The 21,908-nt window shown below is 36.7% G+C and overlaps 1 protein-coding gene across 4 annotated transcripts in view; it reads left to right on the forward strand.

Annotated features, from left to right (window-relative positions):
* Nucleotides 1-21,908, forward strand: part of Zfhx4 (zinc finger homeobox 4) — a 180,422-nt gene that overhangs the window by 152,744 nt on the left and 5,770 nt on the right. For 3 of the 4 annotated variants that reach the window (XM_063257476.1, XM_063257478.1, XM_063257477.1), the window contains exons 6-10: nucleotides 3,124-3,240; nucleotides 9,542-9,675; nucleotides 9,881-10,081; nucleotides 10,468-10,585; nucleotides 11,149-16,596. In XM_063257476.1, the coding sequence (XP_063113546.1) occupies nucleotides 3,124-3,240; nucleotides 9,542-9,675; nucleotides 9,881-10,081; nucleotides 10,468-10,585; nucleotides 11,149-16,596 (6,018 nt within the window). Of the gene's footprint in view, nucleotides 1-3,123; nucleotides 3,241-9,541; nucleotides 9,676-9,880; nucleotides 10,082-10,467; nucleotides 10,586-11,148; nucleotides 16,597-18,332; nucleotides 18,582-21,908 lie in introns of those variants that run through there. The other variant, XM_063257479.1, reaches the window with a different exon arrangement.

The raw sequence follows: 21,908 nt of genomic DNA on the forward strand, positions 1-21,908 counted from the left end.
AGAAATCTAATGGTGCAGATAGGGAGGGAGGCAATATTACAAACAGTTGGTATTTCTTAGTGGTATTTACAAAATGTGACTTGGCCCAAAACATCAGCAGCACCTGCCAGTTTGTTAGAAATGCGTATTCTCAGCCCTTGCTCTTGACCTACTCAATTAGGGGATGCAGCAATTCAGATGCCTTAGCTAGAAGAGACACTGACAAAAATAAAGCTGCTTTAGCATCTTTATTTTGGAATTTTTCGTGATATGTTTATACCCCTCAGTTAGAAAGTTTTCCTTTAATACACTTAGTGTTACATTTTTCTTACCAACATCTTATGTTTTGGGGCCTTTTATAATTGTGGAAACATGGTACTTGACTACTAGAATGTAGCCATTCTTTCCCCAAACCCCAAACCTAACCTATGGGTTTTGTAGAGAAAGTGGTTTCTTCACATTACTGCTCTTGAATCCAAAGTATATTTTTATGAGGAATGTCAAATTTAATTCTAAAACTCTCTTTGAAAAGGAAAGTGACTTTTTATTATAACTTATATGAAACTTTATGGTGTGTATAAGTTACCTTGTGATTATTTTTTGCATGATTAAAAATTTGCAAAGTTCTTATGGCTCCAAAGAGCCTACCTGTAATAAACAGCTTTCACCTTCCAAACCACAAAACAGGTCTGAATTGCTTGAGCATTACAGCTAATTGCCTGCCTACTTCAAAGGAAGAACTGAAAAGAGAGAGGGAAAGAAAGTCACAGGACCAGGAATATTGCAGGCAAATCCACCTCTAAGGGTTATAAGTTGTGGCTTGGAGCTGCTGAGCAAAGTTATGGCCTCAGAACTGCTGTTTGCGATTAAGTTGATGGGGAGAGTGTATCCCACAATCTTTCCCTGCTGCGGACACAGAGTCTTTGTTCACGTTCAGATTTCTCAAACTGTTGCCAGGGTCAGGCTGAGGTCAGACACCACAGTGATGTATAGAAGAACATGTCTGGGAATTTCTCTCACACTTAAAACACATACCAGAAAATGAAGAAGAGGACCTTGCAAAATCTGTCTGATGAGACCCAGATTATACTGTAGCTTTTCTTTTAGTGCCTTCATAATTTTCCTTCTTTTTCCTTGACACAATGTTTTATTAATGTGAGTTGCGATAGCCCTCACAATTTTATGTCCCCTCAAGATAAGGATGCTCAGTAGCACTCTGACACTTCATTTTCCAGCCCTGGGGAAAAAGTCCTGTAAATCTACTCAAAGAAATCTTGCATCCCTTCCCCAGGATGAGTTGAAAAGTAATTGTCGTGAGGCTGACGTTGGCTATTTTGCCACATGTGTAGATTTGGCAGGAACACAGTCCAATCTCCTCACGACTTCGGCCTTCCACCCTGCTCAAAAACCCATCTTGGTTACCAACCCACCAGCCCAGCCTGGCTCTGGAAGGAGGGAGCTCTGTTAGTCTCGTAATTGGCACAAATGGATGAAAGCAGTCTAATGCCAGATAAAGTTGGTTCTCTGTCACCTTGAAGTTTTCATGTTCATTTTCTTGAAAGGGAAGCTTCCCCCAAGCCCTCAGAAGACTAACTCCCTTAAGGACCTTACCTTTGCTTCCATGCAGAGACAAATAGAGTAAATGGGTTTGTATGGTGTCTTGGAGACTCATAGTTGAACCAGACTTACTTTGAATGCATTAAATATCTGTGTTTCCCCTTTAGCTTGTAACAAAGCCCAGAATTGCTCTCTTCTGTTGTTGTTCTGCTCACACAGTTGCAGAGCATGGCTTGCAAGTGAGGCACCAAATAGATTTTTTTTTTTTTTTTTTTTTGTGCTCAGCTGCTACATATGACAGTGGATATTTCATTCTGTTGTCAGAATGTTATTAATAAAACATGGGGTGTGGAAAGGGCCATGATTTCCCCTTTCAATCACTATAGCATTTGCAATGAAAATTTTATTCAGTGTGTAATTTTCAGTTAATGCTTGACACTTAAAATGTCCGTAGCAACGTTTTGTATGGTTATTGAAGGGTTAATTGTATCATGTTCTCTGCATAAAAGCTCTGCTTATCAAAAGCAAATAGAAGAGTGTATGCAAATGTGTGTCGATGACCTTTTGCCTTTCCAGGGTTAATTTATATGGTCATTAAAGTTTTTATGAAATTGAGCAGCCTGGTGCTTCAAATCCCATTTTACCTTCTTCACCTAATTTATGTAATTCCTACCTGAACCGAGGAATATGATTTTTATTTTTTGTGCTGCAATGAAAACAGCATGCCATGCTGTGGGGAGTTGCAAGCTTGGTTATCTGGCATTACTCAGATTGCTAAAAATTCATTAAAATGTGACATCAGCATACTGAGAGACAAATGATCACAGGATGAAAGAGAACAGTGGGCCTTTCACGGATTAGTGCTGCACAGCCCCAGCGTAGAGGCTAACCGCATAAACAGATTAGTCTACCAGCAGTGGCATAGCTAAGATTTACAGAATAATTAAATAGGTTTGAGTTACTGTGAGGATTTCCATGTAATCTAGCTGGTGTGAACCCGTGAATGAGGTGTGGGGTGACGCAGTTGTCACAGAAGTATACCTTGCTGTGTCCTAGGTCCCAGATAGCTCCCACTTAAAAAAAAAAATCCTCCAAGGTAGCTGAAATTTCAATATCTTCCTTTAACAAACTATCAAAGAATACCTCCAAGGTTTAGACTCTGAACATAGGAATAGCACCTGTCTTTTCTGTAATCCATTAATGTCACATTATTTTTCTAAGAATCGTTTCTAAGAATGTGATACCTATTTAAATCCGTGGAACAGGGGCCATGTTGATGCAGGTTTCTTACTGTTGAAATCGTAGACTTGCTTTCCACCTAATATTTTCATCGCTTTCAACATAAACTCTGCTAACAATGATTTCTTTTACTTTTAACTCAGTACATATTGGTGCTCTCAATATGAAATTGTTCTAGATAAAAATTTACATTGGTGTGTTTACTATGGTCTAATATAAAATTTTGCACATCTGTATGTTTTATGAGTGAGAATATCTGAAGACAATTTGCAAACAAAATTTTTAGTTTTCTTAGTATACATTTTGGAGAATTTTCAAAGCTACTGATTTATGTGCCTTTCTTAACAGAAGAACAAAGTGAAGAGGCAGAAGGAACTAGTAAGCCTACCGCAGTGGCTGGGGATGATGAGAAAGACCCAAGTGAGAGAGACATTAGCGAAGGCAAAAACTCCAGTAAAGACCCTGGTAAGACGCTGGACTCTTTAACCTTTCATTCCCTCACATCCATCCATTCCTTGCAATCAACCTTTCCTCCCCCCACACCCTGCAAAGCTTATTAAAAGCTTTTATTCATTTTAAATTGTCTGAACATTCTCACTACTATTCATTGCATGTGCATTTTGCATGTGATTTCTATCAGTAGCCTCCCATTGACCTATTTTTAATCATAACCATCTGACAGAATAGATGTGGATAAGTTGAAGAATATTACAGGACGACCAGTGAGATTATATTTTAATCAAATCAGTTTGTGTGCTTGTAATTTTTTAAGCGCCTTTCATTAATCTTAGCTATACTTGTGATTCCTCTGATGGCATATTAATTTTTCATAAGCACAGGATTAGATATCACTTGAATTTGGTCATTCAATCATTTGCACCCCCTCCCAAACTATGTAACCCTAAAAGTAAATGCTATTTTTCCTTTTTTTTTTCAACTTGCACTCAGGAATTTGCTCTTCTTAAGGGCATCTATTTGAGGCATTTCAAACAAAATCCAGTGAAAAAGTTTACAGATGATTCAGCCTAAGAAAGAGGAAATATCATTGAAAAGGGATTAGGTGCTGGGTAATTTTGATCTTCTAGAATAGACAAATCCCAGTAATGAAAGCTACTGTCTTTAAAAACAATCCTTCGTTTCATGACATTTACTTGTGCACAAACAAACCCTAGGCCAGCATCTGGTATGGATACCTAAGGCTTTTTCTGTGTTTGATTTGGCAAATATATGGCTTCATCCATGCTTTGTATGTATGAGATGGAAATCTGTGGTTGCAATGAATATTACATTGGCTACTTTTGCTGCACGCTATACCTAGCTTTATTATGTTGGACTCATTGAAGCAGAAGTGCTGAAACGGGTTCAAGCCTATTAGTTTCAGGTAGTCATCTATCTTTTTCTTGAATTCCAGTGGCAGCTGCATATAAAGAAGCTTGTATTCACTATGAAGATATTGGATTGTGTGATATGTATCATTTTTTACATATGAGTTTATTAAGATCTGAATTATCCCATATTTGTAGTTCATTCTTTGCATATCCAAGCTTTGCATTCTCTTCAAAAAATATCTAAAAGGTCTTCCTCTCTGTTCAATAGTGATTTTTTTTTAGGAGTTCAGTAAAAAAAGGTGTTATTGTTATTTACTTCGAATATGTAGTATCTAGCATATGATTCTAATTTGTTTTAAACAAAGAGGAGCTAAGATTGGAGTTGAGCCTAAAGCTAAATTTCTGAAAAAATGCCTTGTAGCAGTCTATTGGTAGTTGGCTCCCCAGGTTCCTCAAAAGAAGTTTGAAGCACCTTATAATTGGTTAATGTCAAGGATGGTAGCATCTAAACTTTACTTGTATGTATGAGATGGAAATCTGTGGTTACAATGATTATTACATTGGTTAATTTTGCTGCATGCTATACCTAGATTTACTATGTCGGTTGAAAAGGTTGAGAAGGTTTAGAAATAGCACTTGAAAAGGTTTAGAAATAGCAAGGTGGCCAGTTTATTCACTGTATGATGTACCTCATCAAGACTAGCTGTTGGACTAACTCAAAGAGGGCAGAACTTTATATTCAGTGACATCTTTCATGTACTAAAACTGAAACAGATTGTGAAGCATATCCTCTCATTCTGGGGAAGAATGTAAAAGACACACAAAAACACACAAAGATCTCTTGCCAAAGGAAAAGTGACCAAGAGGTGGAAGGAGACAGGAAGAAGGAAAGCAGAAGGGAATAAAAAAAAGAATTAAGATGCATTATATATACACACTAACTTCCCCTGATGAATGTAATCATTATGTACTACAAACACAACTAATAAAAATAAAAATTAAAAAAAAGATACAGATGCCGCATCTGTGTTTATTGAGTGCCATGCAACACTTATACTTAGGTCATGATTTTTGATATCAAATGTCTAATATCTGATACCTCGTAAAACATGGATTCTGGGAATTCCTTGAATATGGATCTCATTTTAATGCTGAAGAAGGAATCTTGCTGGGAAGATACCAACGATTTTGCAGTTTAGTGCTCTGCATAAGTAATGGGCTCAATTGTTCCCTAATGACCTGATGAGTTATTGTTCTTCCTTGGGTGGCTAATTGTCCCATGCAGACTGGACTTGGGTATATGAGAAGATACAGATCATTGAGTGATGGTAGTAATTTAAAACAAATTTTATACCTGTAACAATGACTCTTCAGATATAGTTACTGTGATAAAAATGAGTTCTAAGCAAGGACCAACAAAGTTAATGCTGAAATATTAATATTTAGTTTCAAAACCTCCCAGACCATCCTTGCTATTGAAAGCAAACATGTACTTTTAACAAAGTGTTCTGCTGAATCTTATTAGGTTAAAAATTATTACATGAATTTCTCCTTGTAAATGCTTTTAGTGATTAAATAAACACACCAATATTTTCTTACTATATGCTCTAATTGTCAAAAGAATAGTAGTAAACTTATAATTAGTCTCATAATATGTTGGATAAACAGTTTAGCTCTGCTTTAACACAGAACTTTTTAGGCATAAAGGAATTATTAGATGTTAGGAAGAATATCTTTGTGTAAGCTATTGTGTCTAGTTGCTGACAATCTCTAGGAGTAAAGCTTTCAAAATGGAACTTAGCAATATGCAAGTTATATTTGTTAAATATTCATTCATAAAAGAAAAGCCCTCCTAATGCCTCATTTATATTTTCATTTAAATCTAGTGCCGCTTTAGATTAATTATAATCCAAATTATGGCTTGGTGCAGTACAAGAATTAATATAGAGTTTATCCAGATTAATACATTTGCATTGAAAATGTAATATGTCTCTACTGTGGCTAAGGGGACCACACTTTAATAAGGGAGTAAACATGAGGAAAGATGGAAATTAACCTTCATTATTGCAATTAAAATTATCCTTTCATTCTAGTCTCATTAGAAAGAATACCATACTGGTAATTATAATTTAGAATTATTTAGAGTTGAATAACATCTGTTATATCCAAGTTTTATAATATTCAAATTTTATCAAATATATTGACTCATAAATAACTCACTATATTTTATTGTTTTTTCAAGATTTGCTTTGGGAACATGTGTCATTGGATTTTCCTCACTTGTTATAAGCCATTTTACAACCTGCCATATTTTAGGGATTGAAAATTATTAAGTAGGAGGCATCTGAATTGAAATGAATTATGTCATTTTTATACTAGCAATCTCATACAAGTTAAATAATCCTGTAACTGACAGATAATCATTAGATTATCTATTTGGCAGGACTTATTTATAATTAGACTTCAAAATTCATTAAATTACATTGTTGAAAATATTGTGTTCTTAATAATGCAAAATAAATGATGATTATATTTTAAATTTGTTTCTGGCTTAAGGTAAAACAGCATTTATTTCAAATAAGGTTGCGTAAATAAGCTATGAGTTATAAAAGTTAATCAAAACCTTCCTAAAATTAATTGGTCCTATTTTAATACAAGGCATTTCCAGGATAACAAATTCAGAGAGAAGACCTCACAGTTGATTTCCTATAATTTACCAATAATGTCATAATATTAAATTTGAGATAACAGCCCTTTGAGTATTCATTGTATGTCTGCATAAAATATAACTTCCTTTGTTTCTGCAAATAATACTATCAACCTACTTTGCCCTTGTGAGACAGTTTTTGTCATGGTACTACAATTTAGTATTCTCTGCTTCCTAGTAGTAGCAGTAGCTTGCATTTTTGGGGTTCTTAACTAAAGTTAGACAACTTACCCATTACTTACAACTTTATGAAACTTATTAATTTAAAGTAAAATCATCTTAAGAGGTCCCAGTTTGCATGCCACGATGCTTTAATTAAATCAATTAGCCAAAATCATTGGAGTTGACACATATGTTGCAATAGTCATGTGATAGAGACCCTAGAATTTTACTTTCTAGATTCGACAAGGAACATCATGAAATTCAAAAGCAATTGTATTTTTTATAATAATATGTATAAAAACAATATATTCATAACAAACATGGTATTAATAGTAATAAATATGCCCACTAGTGTATAGGTTTAACAGTATTTCAAATCTTTAATATTTTTTTTACCCCTAACATTATCAATATTGGAATAAGATATACATTATCTACTTTTATAGAAATAAGCCATGAGTATATAGTTAATAGAGTTAGAAATTGCTGGAAAGTTTATTATATTTTTGATGCTCCAAAGGGCCTGAAAACAACAAAAATAATAAAAATTATTTTTCAACTCTTGTGTGACAGCCAGTCTTCAATAATGTAGAAAAAGTGAGTCAATTTCCTTATTTGGTCTTCTCCAATTCTATCATGTATATAAAAGAATGATAAAGAAGTTTGACAAAATAGTATTACTTTCTTAAGGAAGCATTGTTATTCATTAATGAGAATTTTTAAAGAAAATTTTGTAGTTACTTGCTAAATTAAGTGACAGCCATTTTGTATAATTTAGACTGACAAATTAAACATAAATTTATCTGTTAATATTAAATACAGTTTTATTAAACCTTTAGTAGTACATTCTGTATTTCTTTAGAGAAAGAAAAGTAAACTTCGATTATAGAATTAAACATAAAAATATCCCTATTTTTTACATGTATTTGACATCATTCACATACTTGGATAATAAGTCAGTATGAGACTTTTGAGTCTAATTCACATTTAAATTCATTGAAATACAAATATGATAAACTATTTTTAAAATAATTAGAAATTTCAGTTTCTCTGAGGTATGTATAAATATGTACTAATTCAAATAAAATCTGTTAATAAATCTGAAAATCAACAATCAGCACAATCTACTGAAAACTTAGTACCAATTCTCTGTGAACCACAAAACCCCAGAGGATAAAATTATTGTCACCTACATTCTAATTCTGATCTTCTCAAATAATTTTTACTTTAAAATTTCTTTCTCAATTCGAAATTTCTGAATTTATCTATATGATATAAAACATTCATCTGTATGCAGGTAGAGATAGAAGGGATTTAATTTTGTTCATTTATACTTTTTTCTATAGCATCCTTGACCTTATTTGTAAATTAAAACTGTGTTATTTTGCAATAAGGCACAATTTGTTCATTTATATGAACCATATGTTGATTGAAAGAAAATCAAGATAAATCTTCATGCACAGCATACAATCAGATTATGCCTGGACTATATATTTATGCGGGACCTGATAGCAATCAATGGTTTAGCTTCATTGCATTTCAAGATGTATTTGCACCCAGTTGTCCAGTGATAGTGTCCTCACCCTGGAAATAATTTAGTTGCAAATTGACTGGAAGATGGTGAAAATTGAAAGTTAAAATTAGAAATACTCATAATAAACAGCAGAAAAAAGGTCAGATGATACCTCGCTATGATGAGATTGAAATGGCTGGTAAATGAGGTTTTGTGTTTGTCGTGAGATGTGTGTGACATGCCTACTGAATGTCGCTGTAATATCCAGCCTCAGAGAGGAGATTATCGAGCAAATTGATGCTAGAAAGAATTTTCTGTTAGATTGGGAAATTAGAATTGTGCTCTTTTCTTTGATGTGTATGAGGCTCCTAAATGCTGCATTGCTCATCTAGGCAAAATTTACATCGTCTTTAACACCAAATATTTGGATTAACCTCATGAAGCAATTGTCTTCCTGGAGGTTTGTACTGTAATGTTGTGTGTATGGCAATCTGCTGAAACATCTACAGCAAAGAGAATTATCAGTAACAGCAACAGAAATACAATGTATGGTTAATTTAAAAATTCTTTGTTTTCAAATTCATTCCTGACATAAAGACATTATTATTTTACATCCTGAATTAATACTAGGCAGCACTTCTAAAATGATTGAAATCTTAGTGCCCAAGAATTAGAGAAGAGATAGGTAGTTAAATATTAGTAAAAATAATGATTTTCTAAAGATGGTATTTATGAATGGGGGCAGATTGGCTTTTATGTGATAAAGGTATTCCTAGACACCAGAGAGCACATGTTATTGATGAACTTTTCCAGGCCATCCGGGGTTATCTAAACAGAGACAGGAGTACATTTTTAAATATATTTATAAAGTCCACTTAGTGGGTAAAAAGAAATGTGTTTTTTGCCTTTTGAGATTGGAAGTTTTAAAAGTGCTTGCCTGGTTCTTCCTGTGAATTAGTAGATTTAGAATTACAATTATTTGAAAAACATAATTTTTCTGCGTGTGAGATTGTAAGTATTTATAAATTAATTTACCCTATTCTTTTTGGGAACCAGGAGTAATCACACCAGAGAAAGAGCTAAAAGTCAGTGCAGCAGGGGGCACCCAGCCACTCCTGCTGGCAAAAGAAGAAGATGTTACAACAAAAAAGGCAAAACCTACAGAGGATAATAAGTTCAGTCATGAACAGGTAAATACATTGTTTTTCCTTTGCCGCATACATATCTTCTTTGTTCGCTTACTCCGGATAGATTAGAACCCCAAAGTTTCCATGCTTTTAAAATGCATGCAGATACCATAATAGGCAATATTATTAAATCAGTATTAATTCTAGTGTTCTGATCTTTTCTCAATACATTCATTAAACATGGCCATGCTTATCCAATCTTTTCCAGTTCTATCAGTGCCCATATTGTAACTACAATAGTAGGGACCAAAGTCGGATCCAGATGCATGTTCTGTCGCAGCATTCAGTGCAGCCAGTCATCTGCTGTCCTCTGTGCCAGGATGTCCTCAGCAACAAAATGCACCTACAGCTGCATCTGACACATTTGCACAGTGTGTCACCTGATTGTGTGGAGAAGCTGCTTATGACAGTAAGGACCCCAAACATTGATGCATGTGTAACATGATCTGTGTAAAGCTATCAATACAAATCTGTAATTATGGATCGATAGAAATCTCTCTCTTCTGAGTTCATAACAAACTGTAGCTTCTTTTTAGACCTATCATGTTAACCTGGCATCTCGTGTGAGTTTAAAATTTCTTGATTATTATAAAAAGTTGACTGAAAAAAATCTTTAAACTGTAATTTGTTAAAACAATAAAATACAGTATTACAACAGCAATAATCTGAAATGTGAAAAGATGTTGTTGCTTTGGTCAGGAAACTGTAAGTAGGAGGCACTAATGCACGATGGGTTATTGATAGAATTTATGATTTCTGGAGTACCTTTAACGCAAACCCCTTTGGTTTTCAAAGGTGCCTGTCCCTGATGTGATGATGCCAAACAGTATGCTACTCCCAACAGCCACCCCTGAGAAATCAGAGCGGGACACACCTGCAGCCATGACAGCGGAAGGGTCTGGGAAATATTCAGGTATTCTAATCTCCGAACAGGATCTGTAGAGAAAGTAGTCAAAACGTTTACCTTGGTAGCAGGGCTCTGAGATTTTTACTATCAAAGTTTTTTTTTTTTTGTTTGTTTGTTTGTTTGTTTGTTTTTTAAGTTACTAATACCTTTCCCAGGAAGGAAAAAAGAAAACCACTTCCAAGAGCCTTATTTGTTAAGGCATGTTTAACATCTGATTATCTCTTTCTATACTTGTGGATTGTCAGACCAACTGTCAGACAGCTAAGAATATTTTGTGTTCTAATTCATGAACATCAAGACTATGACCCTTGGTGATACATGGATTACAGCATATTGTAATTACTTCTTATTATTTTCTTCTCTACCCTAAAGTTTCTTGAAGACAAAGGTGATTTCTTATTCACCTTCATGTCCTCGGTACCCAGCCACGTAGTAGTTAATAAACACTCCTCACAAAATCAATTAAGCAGAAATCATTACAAGCTACTATTTCCCATATATATATATAATGATGTATGAGCAGCAGATTTTCTTACTGTAAGAAATATGTTTATCCTCTCTCCTAATAGGTGAAAGCCCAACGGATGACAAAAGTATAGCAGGTCTTGAGGATTCAAAGGCTAGTGTGGAAATAAAGAGTGAGGAGCAGAAACCAACCAAGGAAACTTCGGAAATATCAGAATGGAATAAAAATAGCAGTAAGGATGTGAAAATCTCTGACACACTGCAAGATCAATTAAGTGAACAACAAAAAAGACAACCACTCTCAGTTTCAGATCGCCACGTTTATAAGTATCGCTGTAACCATTGTAGCTTGGCTTTTAAAACTATGCAGAAGCTTCAGATACATTCCCAGTACCACGCAATTCGGGCTGCAACAATGTGTAACCTCTGCCAACGTAGTTTCCGTACATTCCAGGCTTTAAAAAAACACTTGGAAGCAGGACACCCAGAGCTGAGCGAAGCTGAACTTCAGCAGCTCTATGCCTCCTTGCCCATGAATGGTGAACTTTGGGCAGAGAGTGAAACCATGGCCCAGGATGACCATGGTTTAGAGCAGGAAATGGACAGAGACTATGAGGTGGACCATGAAGGGAAGGCAAGTCCTGTAGGAAGTGACAGTAGCTCTATTCCAGATGACTTGGGCTCTGAACCAAAGCGGACCTTACCTTTTAGAAAAGGGCCCAATTTTACAATGGAAAAATTCCTTGATCCATCTCGTCCCTATAAATGTACAGTGTGTAAAGAGTCATTCACTCAAAAGAACATTCTCTTGGTTCATTATAATTCAGTGTCTCACCTGCATAAGTTGAAAAAGGTTTTGCAGGAAGCCTCCAGTCCTGTCCCACAAGAAACCAACAGCAGCACAGATAATAAACCCTACAAATGCAGCATCTGCAATGTTGCATACAGCCAAAGCTCGACACTGGAAATCCACATGAGATCTGTGCTCCACCAGACAAAGGCCAGGGCTGCAAAATTGGAGCCAAGTGGGCATGTGCCCAGTGGGCACACCATTGCAGCAAACGTGAATAGCTCTGGCCAAGGGATGTTAGATTCCATGAATTTAGCAGCAGTCAACAGCAAAGATACCCACTTAGATGCCAAAGAATTGAATAAAAAGCCAACTCCTGAATTAATCTCTGCTCAGCCTACACATCACCCACCACAGTCACCAGCACAGCTTCAGATGCAACTGCAGCATGAATTACAACAGCAAGCTGCGTTCTTTCAGCCACAGTTTCTCAACCCAGCCTTTTTGCCTCATTTTCCCATGACACCAGAAACACTACTACAGTTTCAGCAGCCTCAGTTTCTCTTTCCATTCTATATACCTGGGACAGAATTTAGCTTGGGGCCAGATTTAGGTTTGCCAGGCTCTGCTACATTTGGTATGCCGGGCATGACGGGAATGACTGGCTCCTTACTGGAAGATCTGAAGCAGCAGATTCAAACCCAACACCACATCGGGCAAACTCAACTCCAAATTCTACAGCAACAAGCACAATACCAAGCCTCACAGACGCAACTTCAGCCTCAGAAACAGCAACAGCAGCCGTCACAACAGCAACAGCAGCAACAGCAACAGCAGCAGCAGCAGCAGCAGCAACAGCAGCAAGCAAGCAAATTGTTGAAACAGGAGCAAAGTAACCTGGCAAGTACTGACTGCCAGATTATAAAGGATGCACCCTCGTATAAGGAAGCAGAAGAGGCTTCTGAAAAGCAAGAAAAACCAAAGCAAGAACTTACAAGTGAAGGTGAAGGACTAAAAGAAGGCAAAGACATAAAGAAGCAAAAATCTTTGGAGGCATCCATCCCTCCACCCCGAATAGCCTCGGGAGCCAGAGGAAATGCAGCCAAAGCTTTATTGGAAAACTTTGGTTTTGAACTAGTCATTCAGTATAACGAAAATAGGCAAAAGGTACAGAAGAAGGGCAAAATCGGAGAAGGTGAAAACACTGACAAACTGGAATGCGGAACGTGTAGCAAACTGTTCTCCAACGTTCTCATTTTAAAGAGTCACCAAGAACATGTGCATGGACAGTTTTTTCCATATAGAGCACTAGAAAAATTTGCTCGTCAATACAGGGAGGCCTATGACAAGCTTTATCCCATTTCTCCATCTTCCCCTGAAACACCCCCTCCACCACCACCCCCTCCTCCCTTGCCGCCAGCTCCCCCTCAGCCCTCTCCTATGGGCCCTGTGAAAATCCCAAACACTGTTTCTACTCCTCTGCAAGCACCACCACCCACTCCTCCACCACCTCCTCCTCCCCCTCCTCCCCCTCCTCCTCCTCCTCCACCACCTCCACCCTCTGCACCCCCCCAGGTGCAGCTGCCTGTCTCATTGGACCTTCCACTCTTCCCTTCCATCATGATGCAGCCTGTGCAGCACCCTGCACTGCCCCCACAGCTGGCCCTACAGCTACCCCAAATGGACGCTCTCTCTGCAGACCTCACGCAGCTTTGCCAGCAACAGCTTGGATTAGATCCCAACTTCTTAAGACATTCTCAGTTTAAACGCCCAAGGACAAGAATTACAGATGATCAACTAAAAATCCTGAGAGCTTATTTTGATATCAACAATTCTCCAAGTGAAGAACAGATCCAAGAAATGGCAGAGAAATCTGGCCTGTCACAAAAAGTTATCAAGCACTGGTTTCGAAATACACTTTTTAAGGAAAGACAGAGAAATAAGGATTCACCATACAACTTCAGTAACCCTCCTATAACTGTTCTGGAAGATATTCGAATTGATCCGCAGCCTGCATCCTTAGAACACTACAAATCGGATGCATCATTCAGTAAAAGGTCTTCTAGAACAAGGTTTACTGACTACCAACTTAGGGTTCTGCAAGACTTTTTTGACACAAACGCTTATCCAAAAGATGATGAAATAGAGCAACTCTCTACTGTTCTCAATCTGCCTACTCGGGTTATTGTTGTATGGTTCCAGAATGCTCGTCAGAAAGCAAGAAAGAGCTATGAGAATCAAGCAGAAACTAAAGATAATGAAAAAAGAGAACTCACAAATGAACGTTATATTCGAACAAGTAATATGCAGTACCAGTGTAAAAAGTGCAATGTGGTTTTCCCTAGGATTTTTGATTTGATTACACACCAGAAAAAGCAGTGTTACAAGGATGAGGATGATGATGCCCAAGATGAAAGCCAAACAGAGGACTCTATGGATGCCACTGATCAGGTGGTGTATAAGCATTGCACAGTATCTGGACCATCAGATGTTGCCAAAACCACCGCTGCCCCTGCAGCAAGTTCTGGCTCTGGGGCTAACACACCCCTGATTCCATCACCCAAACCAGAGTCTGAGAAGACTTCTCCAAAACCTGACTATCCCACAGAAAAGCCAAAGCAGAATGACCCTTCTCCCCCTTCTCAAGGCACCAAACCAGCCCCAACAGTAGCTTCTGCTTCCTCAGATCCACCACAGGTACCCTCCGCCCAGCCACAGCCACAGCCACAGCCACAGCCACCAAAACATGCCCAACTTATTGGAAGACCTCCCTCCGCCTCTCAAACCCCAGTTCCTTCCAGTCCACTGCAAATTTCCATGACTTCTCTCCAAAACAGTCTACCTCCACAGTTACTCCAATACCAATGTGATCAGTGTACGGTTGCCTTCCCAACTCTGGAACTTTGGCAGGAGCACCAGCACATGCACTTCCTTGCTGCTCAAAACCAATTCCTTCACTCTCCATTCTTAGAAAGACCCATGGACATGCCCTATATGATATTCGACCCCAACAATCCTCTGATGACTGGACAGCTGCTGGGTAGCTCTCTCACACAAATGCCACCTCAGACCAGTTCCTCCCATTCAACAGCCCCTCCAGCCATTGCTGCTTCCCTTAAAAGGAAACTGGATGATAAAGAAGATAATAATTGCAGTGAAAAGGAGGGAGGGAATAGTGGTGAAGACCAACACCGTGATAAACGCCTGAGAACCACAATCACCCCAGAACAACTGGAAATACTCTATGAAAAATACCTGCTGGACTCCAATCCTACCAGAAAGATGCTTGATCATATTGCACGTGAAGTAGGACTGAAGAAGAGGGTGGTGCAGGTCTGGTTCCAGAACACTCGAGCAAGAGAAAGGAAAGGTCAGTTCCGGGCAGTGGGTCCAGCCCAATCTCACAAACGGTGTCCATTCTGCAGAGCCCTGTTTAAAGCAAAGTCTGCCTTAGAAAGCCACATTCGCTCTCGGCACTGGAATGAAGGAAAGCAGGCAGGTTACAGCTTGCCACCAAGCCCTTTGATATCCACAGAGGATGGGGGAGAAAGCCCACAGAAATACATTTATTTTGACTATCCATCTTTGCCATTAAATAAAATCGATCTATCAAGTGAGAATGAATTGGCTTCTACAGTGTCAACACCTGTGAGTAAAACAGCAGAGATGTCACCAAAAAATCTTTTAAGCCCTTCTTCTTTTAAAGCAGAATGCCCTGAAGATGTAGAAAATTTAAATGCCCCTCCTGCTGAGACTGGGTATGATCAAAGTAAAACTGACTTTGATGAGACTTCGTCCATTAATACGGCCATCAGCGATGCCACCACTGGAGACGAGGGGAACACGGAGATGGAAAGTACCACGGGAAGTTCTGGAGAGATGAAACCAGCGCTGTCTCCAAAAGAGCCAAAGACACTCGACTCTCTGCCAAAACCAGCAACTACACCTACCACAGAGGTCTGCGACGAAAAATTTCTCTTTTCTCTCACCAGTCCATCAATCCACTTCAATGATAAAGATGCTGACCATGACCAAAGCTTTTATATCACAGATGACCCTGATGACAATGCTGACCGCAGTGAAACCTCCAGCATAGCTGACCCAAGCTCACCAAATCCATTTGGATCTGGCAACCCTTTTAAATCTAAAAGTAATGATCGGCCAGGACACAAGCGTTTCAGAACCCAAATGAGCAATCTCCAACTCAAGGTTCTCAAGGCTTGCTTTAGTGATTACCGAACACCGACCATGCAAGAATGTGAAATGCTGGGGAATGAAATCGGTCTGCCTAAACGTGTGGTACAGGTGTGGTTTCAGAATGCAAGAGCAAAGGAAAAGAAATTTAAAATTAACATAGGGAAGCCTTTCATGATCAATCAAGGTGGAACGGAAGGCACTAAACCAGAGTGTACCCTCTGTGGGGTGAAGTATTCTGCCCGTTTGTCCATCAGAGATCATATCTTCTCCAAACAGCACATTTCAAAAGTGAGGGAAACTGTGGGCAGTCAGCTTGATCGGGAGAAAGATTACTTAGCTCCAACCACAGTTCGGCAGTTGATGGCACAGCAAGAACTTGATCGCATAAAGAAAGCTTCCGACGTGCTGGGCTTAGCAGTACAGCAGCCAGGGATGATGGACAGCAGCTCCCTCCATGGCCTCAGCCTGCCAGCAGCCTACCCAGGACTCCCTAACCTTCCTCCAGTTCTTCTCCCTGGCATGAATGGTCCATCCTCCTTGCCTGGATTTCCACAAAATTCAAACAGTAAGTCATTTGAAGGAGAGTCAGTCTAGTTAATTAGGTGGCATGCAGGAACCGATCTCATGTAAACAAAGGTCAGATGAATTTAGACTTTTAACTTCCCTAGGTGAAACCAATAAATAATTTAAAATAGATGTTTTATTGGCTATCACAAACAATTGGAAAGTAGGTTCACTGGGACATATGTGGGAAAAATTGAATTAACTAGATCATACCAGACTCTCAGAAGTGTATTAATTATTGTTATTATTACCTCTTTATAATTAAAGTATTCTTATATGCTAATGTCAGTGCTGATTTCCAATGACCTTTCAGCACAAACAGGGTATAGTATTGGTATAAATATTAAGAAAGTGAAACACAAAGGGACATATTTACTGGTGTTTTAATTCCTGTTCTTTCCAAGAAGTGGGAGATTTTGTTTTTGTTTCTAATTTGTTTGTCCCTCTACTCACAATAAATACCATGAAAGTAAAAAATGAGGGTTCTTTTAGTCACAGAAATCTACCTACAATTGCACTTGGCATATAATAAACCTTATCTTTAAATAAAAATATGGTTTTTGTGATAATTTGTCATTCAGCATTATTATGAGATTTTGATTTTGTAGCACCCATTGCTACTTGTTACTTAAATAAACTCAGAACATTAAAGTACATTAATATGTACTCCATGACTGTCTTTTACTCTCCTTGACCCAGCTCAAGTTTATAATTAAAGTAACCCCAAATGCTGAATCCAACTCTGGGTTCATCAAGAGAAATGTGATTTGTACAGTTTCAATTTTATGACTCAGTATAGGCATTCAGTTGTATTAGGTTGAATAAGATGCATATACTACACTAGACAATCATGTAGCCAAAAATATAATATGAGCCATGTATCATGAAAAATACAAAAACATAGTTGTCATTTCTTCTTTTAGGTATTACTCTTCAAATTATCAATGACTTTTTTTTAAGAGGAATACTTGGCATTCTAAAGAGATTTATCTGGCATTTACTAATATATATATATATATATATATATATATATATGTATACAAATATATGTCTACAAAGTTTACAAATAATATAAGAAAATTTTATTTTCAGAAATTTGACTTATTCATAAATTTCAAATTCCTCCATTCTCTTACAAAAAACCAAATTGCTTTTGTGATAGTAAGAAGTTACTCTTATATTAGCTTTTAGCTTGGGAGGCATGGAAACAACAGCCTGCCACTGCTAGCTCTTCTGGTTCCTTGTCCTTAATGATTTATTGGCATAAGATGGGAAGACAGAGGGCCAATACACAGAATGTTACCAAACATAGAATGTTTTGTGATGTTCCTTCCTTTGTCACATCTATTCCCTGTTCCCCCAAAATGTTTCAGGCTTGCGTGGATAATCTAGGAATTTAAGTATTAGATCTATGATTGTATATTTTGCTCATTCATTTTAATTAAGTCAAATGTAAGTATTTCAAGAACAATGCACTAACAAGGGTTTTAGCATATAGTATTAGTCTCTTTGTGATGCCACTTTATATACCACTGTGACTACTGGTTGGCATACAAAAAGTGTAGAAGAGATTCTATGATGCATTATGCAAAACTGAAATGCTTCTGATATTTTACATGGGCTAAGAACAGTTCGGGTATCTATAGCTTTAATATCTAAATCTGCTTTGATTGATGATGATCATGTTGTCATCTTCCTCTGGAAGTGGTGGTCACAGCATCTTATTTTCCTCTCCAGTGTGTCAGAAAGTCTTTCCTGGGACAATGGATCCTTCTGCCAATCCCCTTCTGGTTTGTTACTCTGGTACTGGCACCCAGATGGCCTGAGCGAAACAACATGAGACAGCAGTAGATAGAAGACATTTATGAAATGTTTAAACAAAATTTTTCTCATTTTGCTTACCATAAATATAAGTCTATCCCTGGAAATATGAGCCCTATTTATAATTATCAGCATTACTTAATAAAAATATCTTTGAACACATCAGTTATGGAGGCACTCAACACTTTGTATTAAGTCATTGATCAAACCAGACTGGGGAGTGTTGTAAAAAGAAATGCTCCCTGAATGGAACTTGCAATTTCTCTTAAATTAGTCCTTTGTGATAAATGTTAACATTAGCACAGAAGATTTATCAATGGGATGCCACAGCAAAGCCAGAGTTCCCACACTTCCAGTTCATGACTTTTTAAAGATAATTTACCTGTGATGGGGAGAGCAGAATGTTTTAGCCAATCCATGGAGTAGACCTGTGGTTTTCGCATCTTTCCATCATCATCTTTTGGTCTCATCCAGAAAATATCATTGCTTTATTGGGGAAAGAATTATCCCAGCTAAGTGAAATCAAGAGAAAAAAATTCCTCCATAAGTAAAATCATGTGTGTATTTCTTCCAAGCCCTGGGCTCTTAGTACAATTTGTTATCTATATAAGCGTACTTTAAGACTAGAATAAGTTCATCTTGGACTCATTTTAACAGGATTTAGGGTAGCTAGCAAAAACCTTATTTTAAAAATATTCTAGTCCATTGAAAATTTGAAGGTTTTAATCTGAAGTAAGTCAGTAAAAAGTGCTCCAGTGAATGACAGATGTGCTACAAGGTAATGAGGTTGTCCAAAAGCTACACCCTAAAATAAGCTTAATTGCAACACATACATTCAGTTCTATTATTTATCTCAAAATTTTATGGTTTATACATTTATTTTATTTTGTTTTGGAATGGTGGAATTGCTCTCTGGTTGGATATCAGCCTTTATGCTTACAAAAATTGCTTACTTCCAAGAAATCCTCAAATTACATAATCCTTCAAGCTTGTTCAAAAGGCCCTGTCAAGGGTAGTATAGATCATGTGTGCCTGACTCATGAAGAGTTTCCAAGCCCAGTGTTCATTATTACTGCTTATTATTGCTGATTTTAATAAAATGAGTCATTTTATGCTTTAAAATTTTTCACATTTTAGCATTTTCCCATCATGGCCATAGACAATAAGAGAAAATGGCAATATAGTATTATGTGTTTATAATATCTGGAAAAAATTTAAAACTTAAAATTAATGTTTTATCTTTTGGAATGGGCTTCACTTGACATTTTGCTCAAGATGAATTATTACATTATTTTCTATTTTAACTTTTTTCATATTAAACAGTGTCTGATTTTAAGTGTTCTATTAATGTTTGAAAATGGAGCATAACCCAGTTGTCTTAAATGAAACTTCAGCATACGCTTTTGTATTTTTCTAAAACTTCACCGTAATTTTTTGCACATTGGGGTAAATCTAGAGGACAGTAAATTCTTCATAATTTCAGCACAATTGTTTTTAGCTAAGTACATGAGTATTTATTTTTATATCAAATATAAATGTTCTTTTTGGAAGATTAAGGTCAAGGGAGCTGGGAAAAAGGAATGACATATGAAGTGCGTTGTACAGCAAGCGTTGTTTTCAGTAATGGGTAACTATCTCAGGAAAGCAAAAACCAAAACAAATTCATAACAGTAGGAGTTTATTCACAAAATTTTGATCCCTACATAAAATTTCTAAGAACTGGGGTAAAACTTGAGAAATTTGAAAAGAATGTATTATTAGCATTGTAACTCAATAAAAAACATGAATCTTTGTTATGCATTTAGTTTTAGTTTTGTGTTGTTAGCCCTCTTTCTGTATCAGTTCTCTTTCATGGATCATTTCTGGCTACTGAATTTTTAACCATAAATTTTTGTGAGCTTATACCTTTTATTAGCAAGTCCAATATATGCATTTATTAATCTTAAATCTTTTCCTAAAAATTTTACTTAATAGATTTTTAACTGAGGGTATTTCTCAAGATGCTAAAGTCCTAAAAATCCCTTAATAATCTCTATGTTATTTAAGATGCGTATTGCAGTTTTCTAGAAATTTTTGTTATATGACTTCTCGATAGGAACATGTAGACCTCATCTCATGGGAAAGTCTGAGCCAACACCTATTGATCTAACTTGTTAACTACAATCGCCATTTCCCCATTTCTTAGTTCTCTAAATTTTTTAACTGAAATGTTCATGTCAGAAAGATACTAGTAAGTAAGCCAATAGTTTCTTCAGATTTACATGGGAAATAGGAAATGCACAAGGTGAAAAGTAATGTAATTGCTCAGTGAGAATAACCCTTACACTAGAACCTAGACCTGAGATTGTTTTTGTGTGTAGATAAAATAAGCTGGCAACAATGTAGTGTCCCTCTAACAGGACAAAGAAGGCTCTTCTGCCCTGAGTAAAATCTCCATCTCAGTTAGGCTTGAAATTTAATAATGAGACCTTTATTCCTTTATTAATCCTTCCATGTGTAATCCTTTGTTAAATGGAAAGTAGTACAGACTACAATAAAATGTGAATATCATAGAAAGAACCTCAAAAATGATCTAATCCAGTATATATTGAGTGTTTTCAATAATAGCAATGTATCTCTTTGGTTCTTTCTTCTTGATAAAATTTTGTAGAGAAGCAAATGGAAAGAATATGAAGATAACAGGAATAGCAGGTATAAAGGCAAAGGAGATGATGCTGTCACACCGTGAAAATCAGCCTTATTGCTCTCCCTATTGCTAGCTCTAAATGCTAATGCTTTAAGAGATCTATCATATTGAGTTGGAATAAGGACCTACGAGTTCGCTCATTCATTCCTACCATACCCCTGTAAAGCTCAATCCAATTGCATTTTAATTTTATTTTAAATGGGTAAGCCATTCTTCAGTAAAATATGGGTATTTTCTGGAAATAAAATGCAATCTTTGAAGATTTCTTTTTAAATTTTCAATATTTGAATTGTTTCAATAAGATCAGAAGACAAATATAAGCACCAATTATAAAATTTAGTGCCCTCCAGTCCATGTACCATTGAGTCATAGATCTTTCTCTATCAAACACTTGCAATTTTTAGGACTCAATTTTCTTATTATAAAATGGAAATTTTAGTATCTATTTTCCCTGATCATTAAGGAGTTGGGAGACTATTCTTTAATATGAATAATGGCTATTAAAACTATAGAAATCATTCCAAAATAACTCAGCAAAGACTTGGACATGGTATGGTTAAATACAGGGGTATCCAGTAACAAAGTAGGAAAATTGAGATTAATATGATCATGGTAAAGTCAAAGAAGGAGGATGTTGAGCAGTTCAATATCCACAAATACCAAATCCAAGGATGTTCAAGTTGCTTATGTAAAATGGCAAAGTATTTGCAGATAACCTATGTGTATACTATTGTATACATTAAATCATCCCTAAATTACAGTACCTAATAGAATATACATGCTATGTAAATAGTTATTATGCTATT

This window comes from Cavia porcellus, unplaced genomic scaffold, assembly GCF_034190915.1.
Source record: "Cavia porcellus strain 051 isolate PalLab524CR breed Dunkin Hartley unplaced genomic scaffold, mCavPor4.1 scaffold_10, whole genome shotgun sequence".
Classification (NCBI taxonomy): Eukaryota; Metazoa; Chordata; class Mammalia; order Rodentia; family Caviidae; genus Cavia; species Cavia porcellus.